Genomic DNA, 23757 nt, shown 5'->3' with positions numbered 1-23757 from the left:
CTGCTTGGTCTGACCAGGGCGACCCTTAGAGTCGGACGAAAATACAAATCGCGGACGGACTGGCGTCATCAGGACTTGGGGCATTCTAGTTTTGCGGAACCTAATGTAAATAGCAGCGCCGGCAGACGAGATTCCGTGAATACCTACCTAGCGACTGCCTACGTTCTCGCCAAGTATTCTGTACTTTACTTCCAACACGGGCTAGTAGGCATACGTTAGGTCTTGACATCGACTTGGACTCTGCACATGTACTTCGTAACTTGTAAGTGGCCGTCTGGTAATGGTTTCCTACAGTACAACGTACCTTGGTTTGTACAGGTCTACTCGGCCCTGCGGCTTGCGAGGTTCCTTTGACCTTACCTCAAGGCGTCCCAAGAAGTTTCGGAGACTTTCCATCAAGGTGCGAGGACTTTTGCGGAACTTTGTACTTGGTTGCTCACCAAGGTACCTATGACCTACCTCCGTGAGCAATAAAGCCCCGACCCTTTCCGTGATCTTCCTTGACCCTTCGTTTTGACTGCACCCCCAAACCCCAGCGGCCAGCTTTGAAACTGCCGCGCCCTCCAAGGGAGACCGACTTGGCTCGGGATCAAGTGTCTCGGAAACTCACGCTAGCCCTATCCACTCATCTACACGCGGAGGGAGACTCCCAGCCGACGACGTCTTCCACGCCATTGGGCACCCATCTCACGGTCGCCGCATCGGTCGACCTCACCAACCCCAAGTCATCGGATCGGCCCCTCTCTATCCTACCTAAGCCATCGACTTATGACTGTTCAAGACGGAGGGCCGGGGACATGGGCGGCGCTTGCCAACGTGGCATGCAGGGCGAGCGAGGGGCGTCTCCACCACTAACCCCGTCGTCTTCTCAAACTACACTGTGGATCACAATGGGAAGCCAAGCCGCCGCTCTTTCTTGCTATCCGGCGGCCTCTTTGCAAGAGCCTACAGTATGTTGTCGCTCCTTTGTCGGCAGTTAGCGAAGAGACCGACCCTCCCTCGATCTACCTTGTACGTGTCTTGGCTGCCCCCCCTCAACGCAACACACCGCTCGTCGTCCACCCAACCTCAAAGTCGAGAGGTCGGCGGTATGGACAAGAGTCAACAAGAGTCATAATACAACTGGTTTGCACCCGCTCCACTTGTCATTCCCACACCCTGACCTGGACTGTCGCCGAGCTAAGCAAGGCCCGGAAACCACTATGACGGACCTGACAGAGGGATCTCCATTCACTGTCGAGGTCGTAACCGGCCAGTGTTTCTGAGAACTCAAGACAAGACTCTTAGTGCGAATGGCCGCTGGTAGCAGGGATTACTATGTGCTGACCGCCATACGAATAAATGGTGGGAAAACCTCGTGGCACCCCTCTTTCCACTACGCTTCTAGAAGCCTGGAGCCCTGGCCAACAGCAACATCGCCGGAGCCGCAAATCAGCAAATCACTGCCCACATGGCTGCCACCCGTATATTCGACTTTTGTGGTCCGAAATTGGCAGCTCGTGTCGTTTGCCAGAGGAACAAAGGAACCGAGGTTGACTCAAGTTTCACTTTGAAATTCATCCCGTTCCTCAACACTGGTTGCCGAACTTCCGGCATCCCGGCCCGGTTCTCTCGTTCCAACACGGGCGTCCTGAACACACTTTTTCCTGGCCATCAGTTCCCTTGAAACTTCTCGTGACTTTTTGTGCAGTTTGTCCTGACATCGGCCTTCTGTTTAGAAGCTAGATGACAGAATCGGGATTCCGTCAATCACCACCAGCTGGTCGCAATGTGGCCGTGGCCTCACACGACCCAGGGGGCCGAATCCGATCATGGGTCGCGACCTGATCCTTGCCTCATTGTTTCCCGTCCCTCTATTCGCCGCAGTTGCCAAGCACAGCGCTTGAAGTCAGAAGCTTCCGGCACAAAATCGGTCACCGACGTTTGTATTTGATCCTCTTACAGCGTACTCATCGAGGTCCCTAGAACCCGAAGGATACCCTGGATCGGAGTGCCAAAAGTACCCTCGGCCCAAGATCCCTCAGGGGCTCCATCCCGTCCCTCATGCGACTTCGCCAAATCGCCAACCACCCCGCCAAGGTAATTGGCACATATATATGAGAAACTGGCGGCAAGATTGTCGGGAAAGAGACGGAGTCAACTAACCAAACGAAGCAGAAGGTATTGTATCTTCAATGTCCCCCCTCTACCCACGGCTGCGCTTCCTCGCGCCTAAGCGTCTTCTCGCCTCCTCGGGCAGATTGGCGAGTTTCATCCATACCCTGTCCCATATCCTTACCTATTTCGGAGCCCCGCTCCCCATTGCACCCCTGTCCCAAACTATGTCATGCGTCCGTGGCGTCCTAGCATCGTGGCATCCTGGACCCTCTGTAATTTTGGTAATTTCGATACTGAGCGTTCTCCACCACGATGCCCGGGTAGCCAGAGGTCACAGTCTGCCCCATACCGCTAGGTATACTACTCACCCTCACACTTTTTCCTGGTCGGCGCATATAGCCCGACGGCCTGCTATTTCCTAATGGCACGGCGGACGATCTTGTCCTTCTCTTCCCTCCTGGATTCGCTTGCTGCCCGACTTGACTCCTTCTACGGTCGGACGGGGGAACATGCCTCCGTTCCACCTGCTTGTCGTATTATCTGGCCCAACTCGAGGCACTTCACATCGCTCCTCTTCGATCCTGCCGTCATCTGAGCGACAGATGAGACGCCGACCGACAACAGCATGAGCTCCTCGTCATCCTCTCGCAGAACGCGCCGAGGCAAAAGCATCTCGAAGCTGGCGTATACCAACGCCATCTATTTCCCAAACGAACGGATATACCAGGGCGACACTCCGGGCGCGTTGAATTATGGATTCACCAACCACGTCTACTACGCCTTTGCGGACGTATCGCCGGACGGTGGTGTTTTTGTGAGCCCTTCCTGCGCAGGGTGAGAAAAGGAGGAGTACCGAGTATGTACAGCCAAAGTTGACTCTCGAGGCAGCTGAGCGACGAGTGGGCCGATGCGGGCGCTCCAGTCGACGGCGTACAGGGCGGCTTAGGGTCACTCATGCACCTCAAGCAGAAGCACCCGCACTTACAGGTTGTTTTGTCCATCGGCGGTGGGAGATCGTCGGCCGTCTTCCCTCTCGTAGCTGGAAATACGCTGTGCCGTGACAATTTTGCTCGCTCCGCGAAAGGCCTGGTGGAGGCATCCGGGCTGGATGGCATTGACAGTGAGTGAGTCGAGGAGAGTCCACGGTCGCTGTTCATCGGGCGGACGGTAGCTGACGCAGGCCTCCTTTCTCCTCTTGTTCCCCCTCCTCTTCCTGAAGTCGTCTGGGAATTTCCATGTGTCCCGCAACAGGGCCAGGATTTCTTATCCCTCCTAGCCACGGTGCGGATTCATCTCCCAGAGGACCAGTACCTCCTGACCGCGGCTCTTCCCGCCAATAGGGGCATCCTGCAGTACATCCCGCTGCAGAGCAGTGCCGAGTACCTCGACTACATCAATCTCATGGCCTATGACTTCTTCGGCCCCTGGACGCCGAAAAGCGGCCACCATTCCCAGCTCTACGCCTTGCAGAGGGACGAGGAGTCTGGCGCCAATGCCGTGCAATACATCCTATCGCAAGGGTTTCCGCCGATGAAGATACTGCTCGGGATCCCACTCTACGGACGCAGCTTCCTCGGCGCAACCGGCCCTGGGCAAAAGTTCAAAGGAGCAGGCGGAGACGAGACGACGGGCACGTTCGAGTACAAGAACCTACCCCTGAACGGGGCCAAGGAATCTGTAGACAAGAACGCGATTGCAGCCCAGTGCGTTGGACCCAACGGAGGCTTCGTGACGTACGACAACCCCGACACGGTGAAGACGAAGGCCCAATTCTGCAAGCAGCAAGGATTAGGGGTAAGTAGGATGGTCCAGGAAGGCGTGGAGAAAAGAGGACACGGAGCGACCTGACTGAGATGCCGTTGCAGGGACTGTTCTACTGGAATGGGCCAGCCGACGGGAAGGGCTCGCGAAGCTTGGTGGCCGCCGGCTTTCAAGCCCTCCACAGCTCTTGAGCGAACCATCGAGCTCTGGTTGGTCGTCGCAATAGGAGACCGACCTCATTGATACGACTTCCTCCTACCATCGGTTTGTCAACGGCATTATGGACCTTGCCCTTCAGGCCTTGTCGGCGACGGAGAGACCACGCCGAGCGCTAGAATAGCCCGTGTCGTGTCGACAACCATCGGGAGGGCGGAGACCAAACAAGGTCACAAAAGGACATGACTGTCAGATTGTGGCTATCTGCGCTTGATGTCTACGGGGAATGCCTTCCTTATACCTGCATTCCGTTTTTCACGCCTTCTCCGTTTATGTCCCCTGTCGGGACTTTGCACATGGAATCATGGATATGCGGTTTATCAGCTGCAGGAGAAACAAGGAAAGAAGAGGAAAAAAGGGCAAAACATGACGAGCATGTGCCAAGGGTTCTTGCATTGTGATAAATGATAGATCAATATCGAGTACATGGGGCATGGATAATGGACGGGGAAAAGGAAAACTGGATATATCCATCAAATGGAAGTGCAATCAACCGCCGTTCGAGAGAAAAATGAAAATAAAATGGGAGGTTGGGGAAACAGGGGAGAGATCTCTCTGCAATACGTGATCCACCCATTCGGGATATCACCAGTTCGCGTGTCCGATTGAAACCAGCTAGGCGCTTGCTCAAGGTTCTTCTGCACCAGCTGTTATAATGCGATACAGAAGAAATGCCGCGCCCTCATCAACCCCTTTGACCAGGTCCCGCAGTCCAAATTCCCCGCCAGTCGGGGTGTCTGCCACTCTCAGTCAGCTCTCCCACGCGCGTTTTCGCCCAGTCGATTCTACTCAGTCGATTCATCCTTGGATCACCATCGTGTTCAGATGAGTCCCTAGCTGGACCGTGGAGGGAGAAAATCGACCCGTTCCGTACGCCTTTGCGGCCGGAGGTGATGCTCCGTTTTCCGTTCCACAGGCCAATCGACCAATCGCGGCCTAACGGTTTGATCTCGGAGTGTAGCTCCGGGAGAGGCCCGTTGGATTGGACTCAGCGGAACTCGGCGGTCGATGTATGCGTGAATCATTGTGGTGAATAATTTTCGTTCAGGTGATGTTCGGCCTGAAGGATTCGCAACCAATGTCCAGAAGTGAAGAGATTGCGAGATGTGTTGCGTATTCGTAAGCTGGGCGTCGTATTCGTGGGCCAGTTGGGGTGGGGCCGTAATTACGTTGATCCCCAGTAAGGTCTAAAGGTACCTTAGGTAATGGTTGTCGGTTTGTTATCAACACGTGACGATAGAGCATTGCCGGGAAGTGGATACCTGTCAGGGGGTACGGTACGTAATACTCGACAGACTCACCTCCAACATTGGACTCGAACCTGGAGACGACTGTCTGCAGACGACTGAACAACGCATAATCGCAAGCACCAAATAACGGTCCGTATGGATTCATGTCCGTGAATATGGGCACAATATTACTAGATGAACCAACTTCACTCGATGCAGGTTGCTCTCTCCCCTTGCCGTTGCCCAAACCCAGCCATTTTTCCAACCAGAGATTTGCAAAGCTCCGTCCCTATTAACATTTGTTGGGGTGGGCAGTGGACTACGATCCGATCGACCATTTGAACCTCCTCTTCTCCCACCCATCGACCGTCTCGTCCATCAGCCGGGTTTCGCAGACCCTTCGCGACCACAAGGATGACGTCTCTTCCGAAATCACCGAGCTCGAGATCAACCAGGCGTACGGCGCCAACTCGAGCCTGGAGCGGATGCGGTCGGCCCAGGCCGAGCTCGCCCAGCTATTCCGCAAGATCGAAACGGTGCGGTCGCGTGCCATTGAGACCGAGCAGAACATCACCTCCATGACGGCCGACATCAAGCGCCTCGACGGCACCAAGCGGAATCTGACGCTGAGCATGACGGCCCTCAAGCGGCTCCAGATGCTCACGACGGCCTACGAGCAGCTCCGCGGACTGGCCAAGACGCGCCAGTACCGCGAGTGCGCCAGTCTCCTCCAGGCCGTGCTGCAGCTGATGAAGCACTTCAACAGCTACCGCGGCATCGACCAGATCGCCGCCCTGAGCAGAGGGGTCGCCGATCTGCAGCGCGTCCTGCTGGAGCAGGTGTGCGAGGACTTTGAGATGGCCTTCGCCAAGGGAGAGGTGGCCGCCCGGCGGGGCATGCTGGTCGAGGCGTGCCTCGTCATGGACGCGCTGGGGGATACGGCGCGGTCCCGGCTCACGACCTGGTACGTCAACACCGAGCTGCGCGAGTACCGGCAGCTGTTCCGCGGAAACGACGAGGCCGGCAACCTGGACAATATCGGGAGGAGGTACGCGTGGTTCAGGCGCACGCTCAAGACGCACGAGGACGAGCACGCCGTCATCTTCCCCGCGCACTGGAAGGTCAGCGAGATGCTCGCGGTGGCCTTTTGCGACGGCACGAGGGAGGACTACAAGGGGATCCTGGAGAGGAGCATGCGGCGGACCGACGGCGCCAAGCTCGACGTGAACCTGCTGCTCAGCTGTCTCCAGGAGACGCTCGACTTTGAGCACGGCCTGGAGAGGCGCTTCGCCAACGAGGTGCGGGCCAGCATCGACACGCTGAGCTCTGCCGACGACCGGACGTCCCACTTTCACGGATCCATCTCCGCGGCGTTCGTGCCGTATCTCAGCCTGTGGATCGAGAACCAGGACAAGCAGCTGGCGAGCATGATCCCCCAATACCGAAACCAGGCCCGGCTGATCCCCGAGGACGAGGAGTTTTCTCCCAACGCCGTCATCTCCTCGGCCATTGAGCTCTTCCATTTCTACAAGCGCACGCTGTCCCAATGCGCCAAGTTGTCCACGGGCGACAGGCTCTTCGACCTCGCCAAGACGCTGGCCAAGTACCTGGACGAATACGCGCAGCAGGTTCTTTTGTTTTTCCTGCAGAGGGGCGGCGCCCAGGGCCCGTCGCTGCAGGATACCATCATGGTACTGAACACGGCCGATTTCTGGTCCATCAACGCCAACCAGCTGGAGGAAAACATCAAAAGGAGGATCGATGCCGAGTTCAAGGAGAAGATCGACCTCTCCTCACAAGCAGACGCCTTCCTGGGCGTGGCCAGCGCCGCCGTGTTGGCGCTTGTGCGCATGGTGGAGAGGCAATGCGACGGCCCGTGGAGGGAGATGCGGAACACCAACTGGGCCACGATGGAGAGCGTCGGCGATCAGAGCTCGTACGTCGGGGAGCTCCTCAAGGCGGTCAACGGAAAGGCCGAGGAGGTGTTGACGACACTGGGCAAGCCGCAGTATGCGCGGGCGTTTTGCGACAACCTGGTGGATCATCTGGCGACGGCCTACATGTCTACTATTGTCCAGTGCAAGCCCATCTCTGAAGTCGCTGCCGAGCAGGTATGTATCCTTTCATTGCCACTACTATTCTATTCCAAACGAAGACCTAACGGACTCGTTCAGATGCTTCTTGACAAGTACGTCATGACCAAGGCCTTTGAGAACTTGCTATCGTACCACAACAAGGCATCGGCGACGCCGCAACCGCAACCGCAGCCACCGCCGGCTGGATATGTCAGACGAGTGACGCAGACGATGAACCGGATCGACCCCCTCCTCAAGACGCTTCAGGTACGCCCGTCGCCGCCAGAAGGTCTGGTACAAGCCTACCTGATCCACATCGCGGACCGGTCCGACACCAATTTCAGGAAGATACTCGAACTCAAGGGCGTCCGGAGGCAGGACCAATCCCACCTGATGGAGCTCTTCATGGTCCACCGCGACAGCAACGCGCACGAGGGGAAGCTGGCGCAGAGCAGCCCGCTCCTCACCCCGCTGCTGAGCGGCCAGGGTCTCGCGAGCGTCGGCGGGGTCGGAGTCGGGCCCAATAGCATGGGGGGTGCGTCGATGAACGCGGCCGGTTCGGCGCTATCGTCGGCGGCGGGTAGCGGGGCCGGTGCGATGACGGGGCTGCAGGGCAAATTCGACGCGTCCAGCCTGGGCGAGAAGCTGCTGAGCGCGGCGAGGGACCTGGGGCAGGGCGGGGCCGGATCGGAGAAGAGCGGGGCGGCGGCGGGGGCGGCGGGCGTCGGACAGCAGGCGGAGAAGGCGATGAATGAGAACCTGAAGAACTTTGGCAAGTTCTTTAGACGGGACTTGGGTGGATTCGGGGTGCGGTTCGGGAAGAGGGATAGTGGTGAGGATGGCTCTCGGTGAAGGGTCTGGCAGAGGTCTGAGGGTCTTGTGATGATTAGAACCCCCTTTCCCGCGACGTACCAGATACAGTGACGAGACAAAACTGTCGAGCCGATGTACTACTTTCAACACCACGTTGTAGGTGGGCGTTGGTAGGTACATCGGCTCGACACTTAAGTCAAGTTACTGTACATACCACTGTACCGACTCTACCCGGTGAACCTCCTATTTCTAGGGCGCCCGTTTCTAATCATGGTATGAGTAATCAGTAATCACTAGCTGCTCGCTTATTAAACCAAGGAATGGCGCCAAGGTATGGCGACATTTCCCCCACCATCAAATTCCGACGCGGGGCAAATGAGATTGAGGGTACAAAACCGACTTTGTCTTGAACCCCGATCCTCGCATTTCTTCGATAACTAGGACACGGCGCAGGGACCTCTTACGAATAGTTTTCTCAACACACCAAACAAAACGCCGATTAGCTCCTCTTTTTTCCTTCCTTCTCCCTTCCATCCCTCGCCCGATCCTACCCACAGGCACATTAGGCCGTGGGCGACGCCGCGAAAAAAACCCGCGAAGCTGTTTTCGTCGACGATCCGTCGGACCCTACGTTCAAGCGTGGGCGGACTGTCCCTGGCGGCTGCAGCGACCACTCTTCAGAAGAACACGGCGACAAAACCTATAGAATTGGGTGCGAGCGCAAGAAAGATGCATAGCAAGGTTGTCAGTACGTGATTATGTCGATCCTACCTATGCTGTCGCGCGAAGTTGTCGAGTAAGGAGGGGTCATGGGTGACTGGTGACTGACATGAGTGGGATGAACAGTTATCGGCTCCGGGCCCGCTGCCCATACCGCCGCTGTCTACCTGTCTCGTGCGGAACTAAAGCGTAAGTGTGGCCGGTTTCTTTCCTTCTTCCTTCTTATTTACTTCTGCTTCATCTTTAACCCATCGCTTCCCCTTTGGTCTTCCACTGCGGCATTTTACATGACAGATCAGAGGGTTGACTCTGGCCCCCTTGGCCCCCAACAGCGGTCCTATACGAAGGCTTTCTCGCCAACGGCATCGCGGCCGGCGGCCAGCTAACGACGACGACCGATGTCGAGAACTACCCCGGTTTCCCCGACGGCATCATGGGCCAGGAGCTCATGGACAAGATGCGCCAGCAGTCCCTCCGCTTCGGCACGGAGATCATCACGGAAACGGTGGCCAAGCTGGACCTCTCCGCCCGGCCGTTCAAGTACTCGCTCGAGTGGTCGCCGGACGAGACCCACACAGCAGACGCCATCATCCTGGCGACGGGCGCGTCGGCGCGACGACTGGGCATCCCCGGCGAGGACAAGTACTGGCAGAGCGGCATCTCGGCGTGCGCCGTGTGCGACGGCGCCGTGCCCATCTTCCGCAACAAGCCGCTCGTGGTGGTGGGCGGCGGCGACTCGGCGGCGGAGGAGGCCCTGTTCCTGACCAAGTACGGCAGCCACGTCACGGTGCTCGTGCGGCGCAACGTGCTCCGCGCCAGCGCCATCATGGCCCGGCGGCTCCTGGCGCACCCCAAGGTGACGGTGCGGTACAACACGGCGGCCAGGGAGGCCAAGGGCGACGACAGCGGGCTCATGAGCCACCTCGTTGTGGCGGACACCGTCACGGGCGAGGAGGAGACCATCGACGCCAACGGGCTCTTCTACGCTATTGGTCACGATCCCGCCACGGCGCTCGTCAAGGGCCAGGTCGAGACGGACGATGAGGGGTACATCATCACCAAGCCGGGGACGCCGCTCACCAACATTGAGGGCGTGTTTGCCGCTGGCGACGTGCAGGACAAGCGGTACAGGCAGGCGATTACCAGTGCGGGTTCGGGATGCCAGGCTGCGCTCGATGCCGAGAAGTACATTACCGAAATGTACGATCCGAGCGTCCAGGCCGAGTTGGACGAGAAGAAGGAATGACTTGCATCCTGTCTATGATGTCCAAGCATATTGTGCATTGTATGCATCGTATATATAGAGAAAGAGAGGAGGAGGAAGAAGACGAGAGTGGCCAGAGACGCATCTCGAACCAACCTGTGTGAAGCGACGTCCAAGTTTTGGACTTGAATCAGCCAGTCAGGTTGGATGGTCCATAGATAGACATCGAACAGAGAAGCATTGGCATCTGACCAGACGGTTCCATGCATTCATCCAACACACAGGGACAAACGGAAGTGACACGACACCCCAACAAGCCCCCCAACAAGCAAGGGACTGTGCATTGCTACGATGCCCGGGCAGATAAGCCCGAGCTGGTTAGTATGGGCATTCTTAATCTCGCTGACCAGCCTCATTGCTTTAGCTCCATCATGACCTTACTCCATCTGTCGTGATGTGGGACGCGCCAAGCTGTGCTACCGGACGACGTAAATGAGAGCCATCTCCCGTGACTCCTCCCAAATACTTCTTCTGTCGTCCGTCTCTATTCTGGCAACATCGCATTGTACGGCTCGAGCAATACTGACCGGAAAGTACACTCTCTCCCTTCATCTCGCACGACTTGCACCATGGCCGACAAGAATGGCAACACTTACACGAGCTCCGGCGTGAACAATGATGTCCGTTCCCCTGCCCTTATATCATCCCTCCCTCAGCACCGACGTGCGATACGAGCAAGATGAACGTCACTGATGCCAGAGGCAAAAAACAGGGCAACAGGTACCGGGTCCAGGACTACAACCCCAGCTACGCCAACCCCAATCCATACCACTACTCGAACCGGTGAGTGAACGGTCCTTCTTTTCGGGTCTTGTCTTCGCCTACCCCTTGGGCCGCTTGGGGGAACTCGGCTGAAATCGTTTGCTTTGGGCACGCCAGGGACGGGTCCTGGTATTACCAAAACAGGGACAACAGCACATACTACGACGATGGCCGGGGATACTCGAGGTACACTGATCCCAGTGGCAACGTCAGAGAGTCCTTCAACAGTGGCAGCAACGGCAGCAGCAAGTAAGAACCACGCAGCAAAATGTGCTGGATGAGGGACAAGGTGACGGGAGCTGTGGCATGCCACGCTGGTTGCTGAGTTGAGAAGCATGAGTAGAGGGAGGACGAAGCAGCAGGACAAATGCAATAGACGTTAGGCCCCGACGTACCAAAAAAGATCCATATCTACACATATGACCGGGCTTGTCAGATGCTTGTGCTCGGTTGTTGATCGTTCCCCTCGGAGGTCTGGGGAATGAGGTGAATGAAAAGCATGACAGGCGTGAAGTGCTGCGGTTACCTGGGCAGGCACCTCCTTTCCTTCCCCTTTTTCTGCTGATGTCCTTCCGCTTTTGACTTGCAAGTCACGAGGCAGATGGATGGGCAGGCGGCATACATTCGTATCCTGAAAGGCAAGAGCAACACATGCCTCCGCCTTCCCATCTCATCCGAGGAAGATACGCCAGTAGACATCACGAACGATTCTTCTTCAACTTCCTGAAGAAAACGATCCCTGACCCCGTTGGGCAAATTCGGATAAAACCAAGAGGATTCGCACCGAAAAACCGGCGAGATTATGGAAACCCCCAAGAACTGTCTGGTAAGAATCAGACTCGCTCTCTCCAGACCTCCCGGGTCATGTTGACACCTCTACCAGAAGACGCGATCCCCCCCAGCCAGCGCACCGCAGGGCGTGACCTGGACCCCCCTGTCCGCAGCCGCCCTGTCCGCAATCTCCGGCGGCGGCCACAACTTCAAAGCCAGAACCCCCGGCGGCATCAAGGACCCCACGGACAACTGGGTGATGGGCGGGTTCGAGGACCATAGGCTCAAAGCCTGGCTCGACACGGCGGCCTCGGGTAACCAGGGCAAGCCAGTCAACTCGCCCGGAAAGAGCCAGTACGGCGAAGTCATGGACTGCGACAGCAGCCGGGGCATGGATTCCACACTTTGGCATCAGCAGCGCATCAAGAGAGAGGACCTGGCGAACGGTGCATCGACCGGTCAGAACGGCACGGGCGACGGCGCCGGCGACGTCAAGCTGCACGACCAAGTTGGCGAACCGTCCTTCCGAGAACAGTTGGAGGAAGTGGGCGATTGTCTCGATGTTGCGCCCGACTTGCCTTCCCACTTGCAGCCGGCGTTCCGAGAGCAGTTTGAGGAAATCGAGCGGGCGGCCGAAGCTCTCCGCAGGGCGCAGGCTGAGACCCGACCGCCGTCCCAGGCGAGCCAGGCACGAAGACACAGGGTAGGGAGGCTCTCTCAGGATGCCCGCAACTACCCTACTAAGCGCCCGGGGGCTATTTTCCACATGCGTGGAAAGAGTCACGGGTCGGGTATGGGTTCCTACGGATCCAAGCGCGATTCCATGGATGAAGGCCATTTCTAGGGCGCATACCACAGACAGTTGGGGCGGCACGGAACGTCTTGGATGTGCTGGCAAGGGGAGGCGATGGTATTGTCATTGTCACTTGCTTGCTCGGGATTGAGTAGAGGATTTGAGAAAGGAAACGCAGCTTTTAGATCGGATGGAGACAATCAAACATGGTGATGGAGACGAACGAAGAAGTCAAATAGGCGGTAGTCCGAAGCTGACGTAAGTGGGAAAAGAAAAAAAAAAGAAAAAAAAAAAGAAATGACAGAAATAAGAATAAAAAAGAGGAAAAAGAAAAAGGAATGGGAAAAAAAGAATCTCTCCGACGGGGAATTGAACCCCGGTCTCCAGCGTGACAAGCTGGCATACTAGCCACTATACGATCGGAGACGGTAGCTGCTGCTGTTGAGCATAGACTTTGGTAAGTCGTCCTATATGGTAAGTACCATCTTGGCGGGCTAATCTAATCTTGCTTGTTCCGATCGTCGGCGGACCATCACGAGAACCACTGCCACCCCAGTCTACCGCGACTCCGCCTTTTTGAGTTTCTTAGAACCATCCAGAGAGTCGCAACTGCACGCAAATGATGCAAGAGAAGGGGTCTACATTACGCTGTAACAGGATAGATGATGTTTGAGCTCGGTGACTTTTGAATCGGATGACGTCAGTTTTGCTGTCCATTTCCCCGGGTCTCTTCGCCCGGCACATGGACGCCCGTACGGATAGGTCTCTGGTGACGACACTCAAGGGCCGTCCTACTTAAGACTTCTTTGCCATCCTTTGTTCTGATCCCCCTCTTTGTCCATTGTCTCTCTGACACCCCCCAAAAGTCCAACCTTGAGAACAATCATCACAATCCACCTGCTTGACGTACCGTACCACTGCCACTACTTGTACGAACACAACAGGAAACAAGACGTCAAAGAGTTACATAAAGAAACAAAAACAAAACACATACCACCATGGCCGACAAGAAGCAAGAACAATCCGACACGGGCGTGACTGGCGCCGCCAAGCTGGCCACTTCGACAGTCGGTAACACGGTCGGCGGCGTCTCCCGCACAGTCGGAAACGTCGCGGGCGCCGCCACCCGCGGGGTGGGCGACACCGTCACCAGCGTCACCGGGTCGGCGGGCCAACCCGTCGGCGACGCCGTTGGAAGCCTCGGCACGGGCGTGGAGAGCGCCGCCAACGCGGCCGGCGAGGGGGTTGAGAAGGCCGGGCAGTGGAAGAAGCCTGAGAAGTGAGACCTTGATACGATGCAATCGGTGTATGCCTTTTTGTGTTGGCTCTGCTTTGACTGTATGGGTTGGCGGTGGCGAGTCGGTGGAATGGAATGGCGACAGTTTCGGGGGATCGTCTGTTTCTCGGTATATACGAGGTTTGGTCTTCTTTGTGCAAGGTTGATGTACAATACCTTCCGCCTTTTGTAATTCAACTATTCAACTCGGGATTAGTCTCCTTATCATATCGAACATCTTCTTGATTATCGAATAGTACATGGTATATATACACATCCATCGTACAACATTATAGAGTACAGTGTACAGCACCGCCGACGAAGCATCTTCTACTTCCGTTTCTTCAGCTGAAGGTGATAAGTCTCCAGAGCCTCATCCGAAATGCGGCCCGGACCACCAGCAAACTCATCCACGCCCTTGTTGTTCTTGGGAAACGCAATCACGTCCCGCACCGAGCTGGCGCCGCCGAGCACGGCCACGAACCGGTCAAAGCCCAGGGCAAACCCGGCGTGCGGCGGACACCCCGCCCGCAGCGCCTTGAGCAGGTGCGAAAACTCGGCCATCTTGACCTTGTCCAGCCCCAGGATGTCGCGCAGCACGTACTCCTGCATCTTCGCCACGTGGATACGCCGGCTGCCACCCCCGAGCTCCACGCCGTTGAGCACGAGATCGTAGTGGTCCCCCCGCGCCTTGAGGGGGTCGGCGAGGAGCAGGTCCACGTCCTCGGGACCCAGCGGCGCCGTGAAAGGGTGGTGCGTCGCCGAGAACCCCGACGACCCCCCCTGTCCCACGTCGACTTCCTCGTCGGGCGTGAACATGGGAAAGTCGGTCACCCAGAGGAACCGGAAGCTGTTGTCTCTCTCGAGCAGCCCGGCCTCGATGGCCGCGTGGTAGAGCGCCACGCGGAACTCGCCGAGCTTGGTCGACCCGCCCTGATGCGGTCGCTTCTGCCGCGCTTGGAATACAACCATGTCGCCGTCCTGCAGCTCCGCGAGACCCGATTCCGGGGTGGCTGCTTCTTGGAGGGCGCCAAGGCCCTCCGGACCGAGAGCGGAGAACCCCTGCAGCGGCTTGCTCGAATCGTACACCAGAGCTTGCGGCGCTCCGTCGGGGTTCTGGTGGAAGCTCTTGTGCAGGTTCTCCATGAATCCCCGGAGGAAGGTCTGCGCTTCCCGCCGGTCGACGTCTTCGTGTAGGCTGAACTTCCATGCTTCCACGACCGGCGACTCCAGGTGCGATATCATGCCGACGAAATCGGCGCTCAGTTTCTCGTCTACCCGTAGGATCGTGTTGGGGATGCGGAGGTCCGGCTTGTCGGAGCCATACAAGGTCATGCAGTCGTCGTATTTCATCCTCGGAAAAGGCGTGGAGATGTGCGGGTATTCGGAAATGTTGCTGGGGTTAGCAGTAGACGAGCTGCCATCCAGAGATTGTTGCTGTGACGCCCTCTTAACCGGGATAAACGAGGTACCATCGTCCTTCAAGACGTATTCGTCCCTCATGGCGTCCCACGCGCGCTGCACAACCTTCTCCACGTCCTCCATGATGGTCTCTCCCGTGGCGAAAGACTTTTCGAGATCCATCTGCGTAAACTCGGGCTGCCTGTCGGCACGGTGGTCCTCGTCGCGGTAGCACCGCGCAAACTGGTAGTAACCCCCCAGACCGGACGCCATCAACACCTGCTTGTACTGCTGCGGACTCTGCGGCAGCGCGTAGGCGTAGCCGGCGCGGCGGGTCGGGACGAGGAACTCGCGCGCGCCCTCCGACGTCGACTTGAAAAGCGTCGGCGTCTCGACGTGCAGGTACCCCAGCCCGTTCATCGTCTGGCCCAGCGACTCCTTCAGGAAGGCGCGGAACCGCAGCGCCTCTCTGAGCCGCTCGTGGAACCGGAGCTGCAAATGGCGCGACTCGGCGGGGAACACGGCATCGGAGGACACGATGATGTCCTTGGGGAACGGGTTGAGGTAGCGGATGGACGAGATTTCCATGTCGAACCGGGCGGGGGACGATGCGTCCGTCATGGTTCCGGTGGCCAGGACGGCGCTATATGGTTGCACCTTGCGCAGGGCGTCTGCTAGGTCGGCGCCCTTGGCGCAAACCTGTCCATGGTACTCGCCATTGTTCAGTTCGAGGTTGGCGAACACCAGGTCCTTGGAGACTTTTCTAATCTTCCCTATGAAGCCGTATACGATTACTTCCGTCTCGCCCGGTTTCCAGCGCTCTCTCGGTGACATTTTGGGGAAGAAGACTGTTTGGTGGGGGGACTTGGTTAGCTTTTATCTGGGATTTTGGCCCGGGAAAAAGAAGGGAGGGGCCGGCTTGGGTCTGGATAGAGTTGTGTGGTGTTTCTGTGTACTGACGGAGATCCTTAAACTCGTTCGATAGCTGCTCAGGGGATACCGCCTTGGACTTCTTCGACGAGTAAGGGCGACGGGTGTGACGCGCCGACGAGGCCGTTGGGGGCTGCCATGGCTGGTGAAATAATGGTGACAGAAGCCGTTGTGGAGGATTTGATGCTCTGGATAGGAGCCCTCGACATGCACAGCAGCGTCGCAACATTCGAGCTGCCATGGGCCGCCGAGTCCAGGTCAGCCGAGTCGAGGTCGGGTTGAGGGTCCTCGAACGTACGAAGTAACAGGTTGACGATGATTGCCAATGGGTTCAATGGCATCACTCGCGTAAGCCCAATTTTCCTTTTTGATTTTCTTTTTTTTTTAGGTACTCAAGCACAAAGTGGTACTTCGTAAAGTACCTAGGTACCAACCGTTTAGGCCAAGCTTATTCCAACTGCAAATAGTGGGGCGATAACGCCGATAAGAGACCATCTGGCGTCATCGTACGTACCGGGGAAGCTTCCTCTAGCTTATGCGGGGCCTGGCTGCTGAGCTAACACTGGCGTCGTCTTCTCCATTTACCCCTCCTCAATCAATCATCTTCTCTTCACTATTCTTCATCAGACCTCGACTCAAAACCTCCATCAAACATACTTGTCACGTTTAGTCACTATCCATTTTTAATTGCCTGTCACCTGCCCGTCATGTCGTCCAGCGAGGTCCGAAAACCCGGCAAGCAAGGCTCCTGGTATTCCGGCGATGCAAACAAGCTCGCGGATCAACTGGAGGAGTTTCTTGAAGACGTACCTAATCAAATCGACGGCTCTGGTGTTCCGATTCCCCGGGCCAGGGTGATTATTGCACCGTAAGCTCCAAATTTCCCAGGTTTCAGTCTCCAGATACAACGTACAGAGCTGGGCTACCTGCAGTTGCATCCAGTGCTGACTAGGGGCTGTGGTTACAAACTTGCAGTCATGCTGGCTACAGCTACTCCGGCCCGACGGCGGCCTGGGCGTACAAGGCCCTCGATCTTAGCCAAGCGAAGCGTGTCTTCCTTCTCGGACCCTCCCACACTTTTTATCTCCGCGGCTGCGCCGTGACGGCCTTTAAGAAATATGGGACCCCATGGGGAAATCTAGCGGTGGACGAAGAGGTCACCGAGCAGCTGAGAAGAGACCATGCGATCCCCGACATGCCTTCGTCCAACGACAACAAAGAGCACTCGCTCGAGCTGCACCTGCCGTTCCTTTGGGTATCACTCCTCAAGGCCTTCGGCTCGCCCGACAAGTTCCCCACCGTCGTGCCTATTCTGGTGGGGGACAACAACAAAACGGGAGAGCGCGAGGTCGGATCCTGGCTGCTGCCTTACCTCCGCGACCCGTCCAACGCCTTCATCGTCAGCTCCGACTTTTGTCACTGGGGAGACCACTTCAGCTACAGGCCCTACAGCCCGGACGCCAGGCCGGGCAGCAGCATGCGCCAGCTCTCGCATCGCTCCGTGCCCGACGGCAAACCCATCCACGAGACCATCAAGATGCTGGACGACATGGCCATCGAAGCCATCAAGTCGGGCAAGTACGAACAATTCTACGACAACCTGGCCGCCACCAAAAACACCGTATGTGGACGCCATCCGATCGGGGTCATGATGGCCGCTTTGGAGGCCCTGGCCGCAGAGCGAGGGGCGGGCGGGGACGAGTGCAGGTTCAAGTTCATCCGATACGACCGCAGCAACCTGGTCGAGGAGCCGGACGACTTCAGCGTGAGCTATGTGTCGGCCTACGCTGTCGTTTGACGAACAAATGTACTCGTTCTTTTGTTTTTGTTGCGTGTCTGCCATTTCCTTCTTATAAGCGTGTAAGCGAGTGCCAAGAGGAGCGACAAGTCGCCAATTCTATGAGTGGTTAGGCGCTTGGTGTCTACTACCATGTCATGGCATACCCCAGGTTATGCTCCTGAGATTCTGTCCCCCCACTACGATGACAAAGATGAATTAGTAGGCATGATCGTTGCTCCATCGCCACAGGACATCTGGAATGGACGTCTATGCATCCAAATAGCGTCATGAACGCAGCGTCGCGTCGCAGTGCAACCTCGTGTTCCGAGACATCCAGGCTTTCATTAAGCGCCATCGGACCAAGTCCCGGGTTGCCGGCTCCGAGCCTCCGGCGACTAAAGCGGGAGGCGCCTTTACCCCGGAGTCCTGTTACCCCGTACTTTTTGAAGAAATATTTACGACAATCACGGCAAGTTTAAGGCGACATGTCAGACACCATCAGCCCTTCGTACCTGGGACCGGGATCCAGCCTCCGACTATTCACGACCGTTTTGGCCTTGGCTTTCGAATGGTGCAGTACCTTAATTCAATGCATCCCCTGCCTTTTCCATAGAGATACACATTGCGGCAGCGTACATAATTTACTGCTTTGGTAAAGACACACGTTTTCACCTTCGCGTACTTCATTTGTCTTCTAACACGACACCGGGAACAGGTGAAACCAGACCTGATCCGTTAATGTCCTGGACTACAACGTACACAGCCCCGCGTTGCACTTCCTAAACAAGCAACCGGATCTGAGACTCCGAATTGTGGCTCCAATCCCGGCTAAAAGGGGTAGAAGCCCCTCCGCTTCTGCCCCACGACATGGGACCTCGTCATCCCCCAGCATGCCGGCAGTTACCACTGTTCCAAGTTGAGTCTAACACCTTAGGAGGTTTCTCGGCCCTTTGGCTTGAAGTCTATCCCGATGCGATAGTCTCCGAGATGAGTGCCGTAATAGGCAATGCTCCAAGCAGGGGCGCACGTCCTTCATATGGAGTGACGAGACGCGAGGTCATGAGGCTTCTGGTAACCGGGAACTGGAGAATGCAGGTTGACAGGGGACACGGACTCATGGAGTCCCATCCGACCCGTCCCCCGGTCAGCCCCATTGCCGCCCCCTTGAGAGATTAATCCAGAAGGCGACAAAATGCTTGGCAGCGAAAGGGAATTCACATAAAAGGTGCCAAAGGCTTCGCTGATCATGGAAACCTGGTTACGACTTTTGCGATCGTCGTGCCAAGTCCCGGGTTCCTCTACGATCTTCAGTTGATCACCTCGTCGCAGCACACAGAAACACAAGAACAAAGATGCGCTCTTCGCTCGCCATCCTCGCCGGCCTCGTGGCCTCGGGCGCCGCCTCGGTCATTCCCGAGCTGCAGCCGCGCCAGTCGGGCAACCCTTTCCAGGGCCGTTCGCTCTACGTCAACCCCAACTATAGCGAGTCCCTGGAGCAGACGCGCGAGGCCTTCCTCTCCCGCGGCGACCACAACAACGCCGGCAAGGTGCAATACGTCCAGAACAATGTCGGCACCTTTGTCTGGATCGCCAACATCTTCCTGCTCCAGCGCATCGACGAGGCCATCCAGAACGCCCGTGCCGCCAAGGCCCGCGGCGAGGGCGAGCAGATTGTCGGTCTGGTCCTCTACAACTTGCCCGACCGCGACTGCAGCGCCGGCGAGTCGGCCGGTGAGCTGTCGCTGAACCAGAACGGCCTGAACCGGTACAAGTCGGAATACGTGGACCCCTTCGCCCAGAAGCTGAAGGCGGCTTCGGACCTGCACTTCGCCGTCGTCGTCGAGCCCGATGCGCTCGGCAACATGGTCACCAACCAGAACTTCCCCTTCTGCGCCAACGCTCGCCTGCCCCAGCAGGACGGCATTGCCTATGCCATCCAGCAGCTGCAGGCCAGCAACATCCACCTCTACCTGGACGTGTCCCACGGTGGCTGGCTTGGATGGCCGGATAACCTTGTTGCCAGTACGTCTTGATGCCCATTGGTTTTTTCTTTGTCGAGAAAGTCTAACAAACGTTGTACAGCTGCCAACGAGGTCGGCATGATCATGCAAAAGGCCGGCGGCAACCCACCGCATCCGCGGTTACGCCACCAACGTGTCCAACTACAACCACTACTCGACCAACAACCCACCTCCTTGGACCGACGGCAGCCCCTCGCCCGATGAGTCCAGATACGCCACTTCCCTCGCCGGCGCCCTGTCCCAGCGTGGTCTGCCCACCAACTTCATCGTCGACCAGGGACGTGTCGCCCTCGACGGTGCCCGCCAGACGGGCGGAGAGTGGTGCAACGTCGAGGCCGGCTTCGGCCAGCCCTTCACCACCAACACCAACAACCCCAACGTCGATGCTATCCTCTGGATCAAGCCCGGTGGCGAGTCCGACGGACAGTGCGGCATGCAGGGTGCTCCCCAGGCCGGTGCCTGGTTCGATTCGTACGCCCAGATGCTCACCGTCAACGCCCACTCCGATATCCAGTCGGGCGGCGGCAGCCCCCCTCCCACTTCTCCTCCTCCCACCAACCCGCCCCCCTCCAACCCTCCTCCCACCAACCCTCCTCCTACCAACCCCCCTCCTTCCGGCGGCAACTGCGCGGCCATGTGGGGACAGTGCGGTGGTCAGGGATGGAGCGGCCCGACCTGCTGCTCGCAGGGCACTTGCCAGCAGCAGAACCCCTGGTACTCCCAGTGCCTGTAAAGGACTACATGTCCTGAAGGGCGAGAAATGTTCGTTGTTAAAGATGTATATGTGAACGAGCATGAAGAATATCTCTGTACATAGCTAGATGTTTTCCTAGACAAGAAAACATGTGCAATCTGAGGTCTGGCCTTGAGGCCATTACCCAAACAATATTCTCTCCATGTGTTAGCCAATGTGGTTGACGACTGACTGGCTGTGAAAATGCAATTGAAATGGAGTTGATTTTGACCATTTACGACCTTGGGTGTTAGATCCGGTCCTGGATCGGCAACTAATCCGGTCGGAGTGCAACGGCTTCGCGTCATGACCCAATGTGTTATGCCGGAACTCCTCGCCTTACACTAGTATTTCCTACCCCTTTTCCAGGGGCGGTCGGTGCTGGCCATCGCCGTTCCTGCGGGGTCGGATTATAAGCTACCCAGACGGTCCAGACCCACTCCGGCCCCGGCCGGCCGGAGGGTGGTACGTACCATGATGCACCGAAGACCGTTGATGGGCCGTGGTACTATCAGCACGCCATCACCACGTCCAGCAACAACTCTTCCAAATCGCCCAACCCCATACATGAGGACATTCATGTAGAGAATATGTGTGTGTACCAAGGTCGTGTGTTTCGTGACTCGCGAGTCGCCCCTCAATTGACAATCCTTTGAAAGACTCGATGTATCTATCAATACAACTGCCCTGCCATTTGATGGTACGCCATGCCATGTCCCTCTGAATTGAAGCGGCCCAATGTGGTTTTATTCCGTCATTTTGTAGCATGAACGCAAACCAATAGGACGGTGCCGTTATTGACCCTCTTATTATCTTTCGGTGTTCTCCAGCTGCAGGAGGAACCAGAGCTGGAGTTTATTGTATTTCGCCGACGTGCCTCCTGGCAGATATATCATGTTCCAGAGCCTGCAAAAGCTGCGGTGATACCTTGCAGGCGCCGATCTCACCGAGTAAGATCCGCTCTAACTGGAGCGGATAACCTGACCAACCACACAGTGACCTCTGCGTGCAGTACGGATATCCATACTATGATCGACACTAAACTGATAGTGTACTGGTGAAAGATGCACCGCTACCTTTCTGGGGCCGTTGACATGATTCTTGGAAGAGCCACCGTGACCACCCATAGCCGGCAGCAGGGAGTCGTCCGGGCACTCGAGTATTTAGTGAACCCCTTCGAACTGTCTGATAGCCTATTTTCAATGGGCCGGGTTTGGTGTAGATTTATATACTTGCCTCGATACTCAACCAGCCAAGACAAATACCGTTATGAATGCCTTCAGGTCACTACCCATGGCACACGCCTTTTTGTCACTCGGCCAGCTACTGGCCGGTGCGGGTGTGGCCAAAGCCGACAACCCTATCGTACAGTCGATCTACACGACCGACCCAGCTCCTATGATCTACCAAGACCGCATCTATCTTTTCACCGGCCAGGATGAGGATGGCGCCGACTACTATGACATGCGCCGTTGGCAGCTCTACTCGTCCTCGGATATGGCCAACTGGCAGTATCACGGCTCACCCGCCAGCCTGGAGACATTCTCTTGGGCCCGCCAAGATGCATGGGCTGGACAGGCCATTGAGCGTCACGGGCGCTTCTATTTCTACGTCCCGGTCGTCGAGGACCTCAGCGGCCGAATGTCAATCGGTGTGGCCGTGAGCGACACCATCACGGGTCCCTACGTCGATGCCATCGGCGGGCCGCTCCTCGTCAACGGGGAGTTCGACCCAGGCGTATTCATCGACGACGATGATCAGGCCTACCTGTACTGGGGCAATCCCAACCTGTGGTACGTGAAGCTGAACGAAGACATGATATCGTACAGCGGCGACATTGTCCAGATCCCCCTCACCCCTGAGGGCTTCGGCCTGCGCGAGGGGAACCCCGACCGGCCGACCCAGTACGAGGAGGGACCCTGGGTCTACAAGCGCGGCGACACGTACTACAATGTCTACGCGGCCAACTGCTGCCCCGAAAACATCCAGTACTCGACCGCCCCGACCGCCGTCGGGCCCTGGACCTACGGCGGCATCGTCATGCACACCGAGGGCGTGAGCGCCACCAACCACCCCGGCGTGATCGAGTACAAGGGCCAGCCGTACTTCTTCTACCACAACGACAAGCTCCCCGGAGGCGGCAGCTTTGCCCGCTCTGTTGCCGTCGAGAGCTTCCAATACGGCGAAGATGGCTCGATCCCGCTCATCCCCATGACCTTGGAGGGCCCGGAGCAGATCGAGGCGCTCGACCCTTACGTGCGCCAGGAGGCCGAGACGAGCTGCTGGTCAGAGGGTGTCGAGACGCAGGCCCCCAGCGACGCCGTCATTCATGTCTACTCCATCAACGATGGCGACTACATCAAGGTCAAGGGGGTCGATTTTGGCGAGGGCGCTTCGACCTTTACTGCAAGCGTCGCGTCGGCGAATGATGGAGGCTTCATCGAGCTGCGCCTCGGCTGCCGGGACGGCACACTTGTCGGTACTTGCGAGGTCCCTGGCACCGGTGGCTGGGAGTCGTGGACTACCGTCGACTGCGCTGTTGATGGAGCGGAAGGAATCAGCGATTTGTTCTTCGTCTTCAGGGGCGAGGGCGACGATTATCTGTTCAACTTTGACTGGTGGCAGTTTGAGTAACCGGCGGCGGTAATGACGGGAGGCACGGCATACGTGTTAAAACATAAAAGCTGTAACTCGTTGGCGCCAATGTGAATGGTTTTCTGCAAGCTATGTGATGATGAGCTCTAGGCTGAGCGAGGTTTTGGATAGTTGTTGAGGGAGGGTACAAAAAAAGGAACAAATGAGAGCGTGCCGTTTTCAACCGCCGCCGTGGCTTGTGGCTTGTCTTTTTCTTGGTGTGGCTGACATCTTAGAGGATGTGGGGCTGGTAGTGTCACTGTCTTGTACCTATACTAGGCACCTTACGTTGTAGCTTGGTATCTGGAAAGTGGGGCAGGCTGATCGCGTCCCTTCCTTCAGCACCCGTGCGTATCAACATTTCTCCCTCTATCCTCCCTTTTCGCTCGTCTCGTCTCGTGTGGTGCATCTCCAGGTATCGTTGGCAGCTCTTCTTCTGTTATCGCAAACACGTACAACAAAGGGAGCCTATTCCACTAAC

At 57.1% G+C, this 23757-nt stretch overlaps 11 protein-coding genes and 1 non-coding gene across 13 annotated transcripts; 9 read left to right on the top strand and 3 right to left on the bottom strand.

The window, feature by feature from the left end:
• The first annotated feature begins 385 nt into the window (after positions 1 to 385).
• Positions 386 to 2015, top strand: ACRALDRAFT_1077122 (uncharacterized protein). The gene is made up of 2 exons (XM_071018599.1): positions 386 to 950; positions 1719 to 2015. The coding sequence occupies exons 1-2, from the start codon at positions 798 to 800 to the stop codon at positions 1884 to 1886; spliced, it is 321 nt and encodes a 106-aa protein (XP_070873965.1). The 5' UTR covers positions 386 to 797; the 3' UTR covers positions 1887 to 2015.
• Positions 2016 to 2722: 707 nt separating this feature from the next.
• On the top strand, positions 2723 to 4049 carry ACRALDRAFT_2042763 (glycoside hydrolase family 18 protein; the record flags this gene model as incomplete). Its single annotated transcript, XM_071021283.1, has 4 exons — positions 2723 to 2911; positions 2986 to 3217; positions 3317 to 3891; positions 3963 to 4049. The coding sequence occupies 4 exons, from the start codon at positions 2723 to 2725 to the stop codon at positions 4047 to 4049; spliced, it is 1083 nt and encodes a 360-aa protein (XP_070873964.1).
• Positions 4050 to 5479: 1430 nt separating this feature from the next.
• ACRALDRAFT_1077120 (uncharacterized protein) lies at positions 5480 to 8475 on the top strand (the record flags this gene model as incomplete). The annotated part of the gene is made up of 3 exons (XM_071018598.1): positions 5480 to 5522; positions 5619 to 7339; positions 7478 to 8475. 3 exons carry the CDS (start codon positions 5480 to 5482, stop codon positions 8228 to 8230), a joined length of 2517 nt encoding a protein of 838 aa, XP_070873963.1. The 3' UTR covers positions 8231 to 8475.
• Positions 8476 to 8576: 101 nt separating this feature from the next.
• ACRALDRAFT_1043644 (uncharacterized protein) lies at positions 8577 to 10387 on the top strand. The gene is made up of 3 exons (XM_071015316.1): positions 8577 to 8939; positions 9038 to 9100; positions 9244 to 10387. Exons 1-3 carry the CDS (start codon positions 8921 to 8923, stop codon positions 10155 to 10157), a joined length of 996 nt encoding a protein of 331 aa, XP_070873962.1. The 5' UTR covers positions 8577 to 8920; the 3' UTR covers positions 10158 to 10387.
• A 497-nt stretch (positions 10388 to 10884) lies between these two features.
• ACRALDRAFT_2070328 (uncharacterized protein) lies at positions 10885 to 11142 on the top strand (the record flags this gene model as incomplete). Its single annotated transcript, XM_071022154.1, has 2 exons — positions 10885 to 10958; positions 11055 to 11142. Coding segments are annotated over 2 exons (162 nt in total), but the record flags the coding sequence as incomplete, so codon positions are not given.
• Positions 11143 to 11739: 597 nt separating this feature from the next.
• On the top strand, positions 11740 to 13784 carry ACRALDRAFT_211618 (uncharacterized protein; the record flags this gene model as incomplete). Of its 2 annotated transcripts, XM_071023743.1 has the most annotated exons (12): positions 11740 to 11763; positions 11821 to 12478; positions 12553 to 12629; positions 12687 to 12731; positions 12853 to 12889; positions 12953 to 12979; positions 13058 to 13081; positions 13131 to 13151; positions 13206 to 13253; positions 13286 to 13319; positions 13368 to 13430; positions 13475 to 13784. In XM_071023743.1, 12 exons carry the CDS (start codon positions 11740 to 11742, stop codon positions 13782 to 13784), a joined length of 1368 nt encoding a protein of 455 aa, XP_070873959.1. The 2 variants fall into 2 exon arrangements, with proteins under 2 accessions (XP_070873959.1, XP_070873960.1); XM_071023744.1 differs by lacking the exons at positions 12553 to 12629; positions 12687 to 12731; positions 12853 to 12889; ... (5 more) ...; positions 13368 to 13430; positions 13475 to 13784 and having other exon boundaries at positions 11821 to 12552.
• ACRALDRAFT_t182 lies at positions 12856 to 12927 on the bottom strand. The gene has a single exon. It is a non-coding gene; the product is annotated as a tRNA-Asp (tRNA).
• A 323-nt stretch (positions 13785 to 14107) lies between the features above and the next one.
• On the bottom strand, positions 14108 to 15799 carry ACRALDRAFT_2106918 (uncharacterized protein; the record flags this gene model as incomplete). The annotated part of the gene is made up of 1 exon (XM_071023314.1): positions 14108 to 15799. One exon carries the CDS (start codon positions 15797 to 15799, stop codon positions 14108 to 14110), a length of 1692 nt encoding a protein of 563 aa, XP_070873958.1.
• A 255-nt stretch (positions 15800 to 16054) lies between these two features.
• Positions 16055 to 16449, bottom strand: ACRALDRAFT_2020300 (uncharacterized protein; the record flags this gene model as incomplete). The annotated part of the gene is made up of 3 exons (XM_071020008.1): positions 16055 to 16103; positions 16135 to 16241; positions 16270 to 16449. 3 exons carry the CDS (start codon positions 16447 to 16449, stop codon positions 16055 to 16057), a joined length of 336 nt encoding a protein of 111 aa, XP_070873957.1.
• A 255-nt stretch (positions 16450 to 16704) lies between these two features.
• ACRALDRAFT_1077117 (uncharacterized protein) lies at positions 16705 to 18580 on the top strand. Its single transcript, XM_071018597.1, has 2 exons — positions 16705 to 16976; positions 17084 to 18580. Exons 1-2 carry the CDS (start codon positions 16816 to 16818, stop codon positions 17904 to 17906), a joined length of 984 nt encoding a protein of 327 aa, XP_070873956.1. The 5' UTR covers positions 16705 to 16815; the 3' UTR covers positions 17907 to 18580.
• A 470-nt stretch (positions 18581 to 19050) lies between these two features.
• On the top strand, positions 19051 to 20863 carry ACRALDRAFT_1082542 (carbohydrate-binding module family 1 protein). The gene is made up of 2 exons (XM_071019323.1): positions 19051 to 19914; positions 20003 to 20863. Exons 1-2 carry the CDS (start codon positions 19241 to 19243, stop codon positions 20640 to 20642), a joined length of 1314 nt encoding a protein of 437 aa, XP_070873955.1. The 5' UTR covers positions 19051 to 19240; the 3' UTR covers positions 20643 to 20863.
• Positions 20864 to 21876: 1013 nt separating this feature from the next.
• ACRALDRAFT_2123970 (carbohydrate-binding module family 6 protein) lies at positions 21877 to 23418 on the top strand. Its single transcript, XM_071023870.1, has one exon. The coding sequence runs from the start codon at positions 21912 to 21914 to the stop codon at positions 23274 to 23276; it is 1365 nt and encodes a 454-aa protein (XP_070873954.1). The 5' UTR covers positions 21877 to 21911; the 3' UTR covers positions 23277 to 23418.
• The last annotated feature ends 339 nt before the right edge of the window (positions 23419 to 23757 follow it).

This window comes from Sodiomyces alcalophilus, assembly GCF_042370955.1.
Source record: "Sodiomyces alcalophilus JCM 7366 unplaced genomic scaffold ACRALscaffold_5, whole genome shotgun sequence".
NCBI lineage: Eukaryota > Fungi > Ascomycota > Sordariomycetes > Glomerellales > Plectosphaerellaceae > Sodiomyces > Sodiomyces alcalophilus.
Note: the sequence above shows the minus strand (reverse complement) of the source record. Positions and strands in the feature narration are given on the sequence as shown.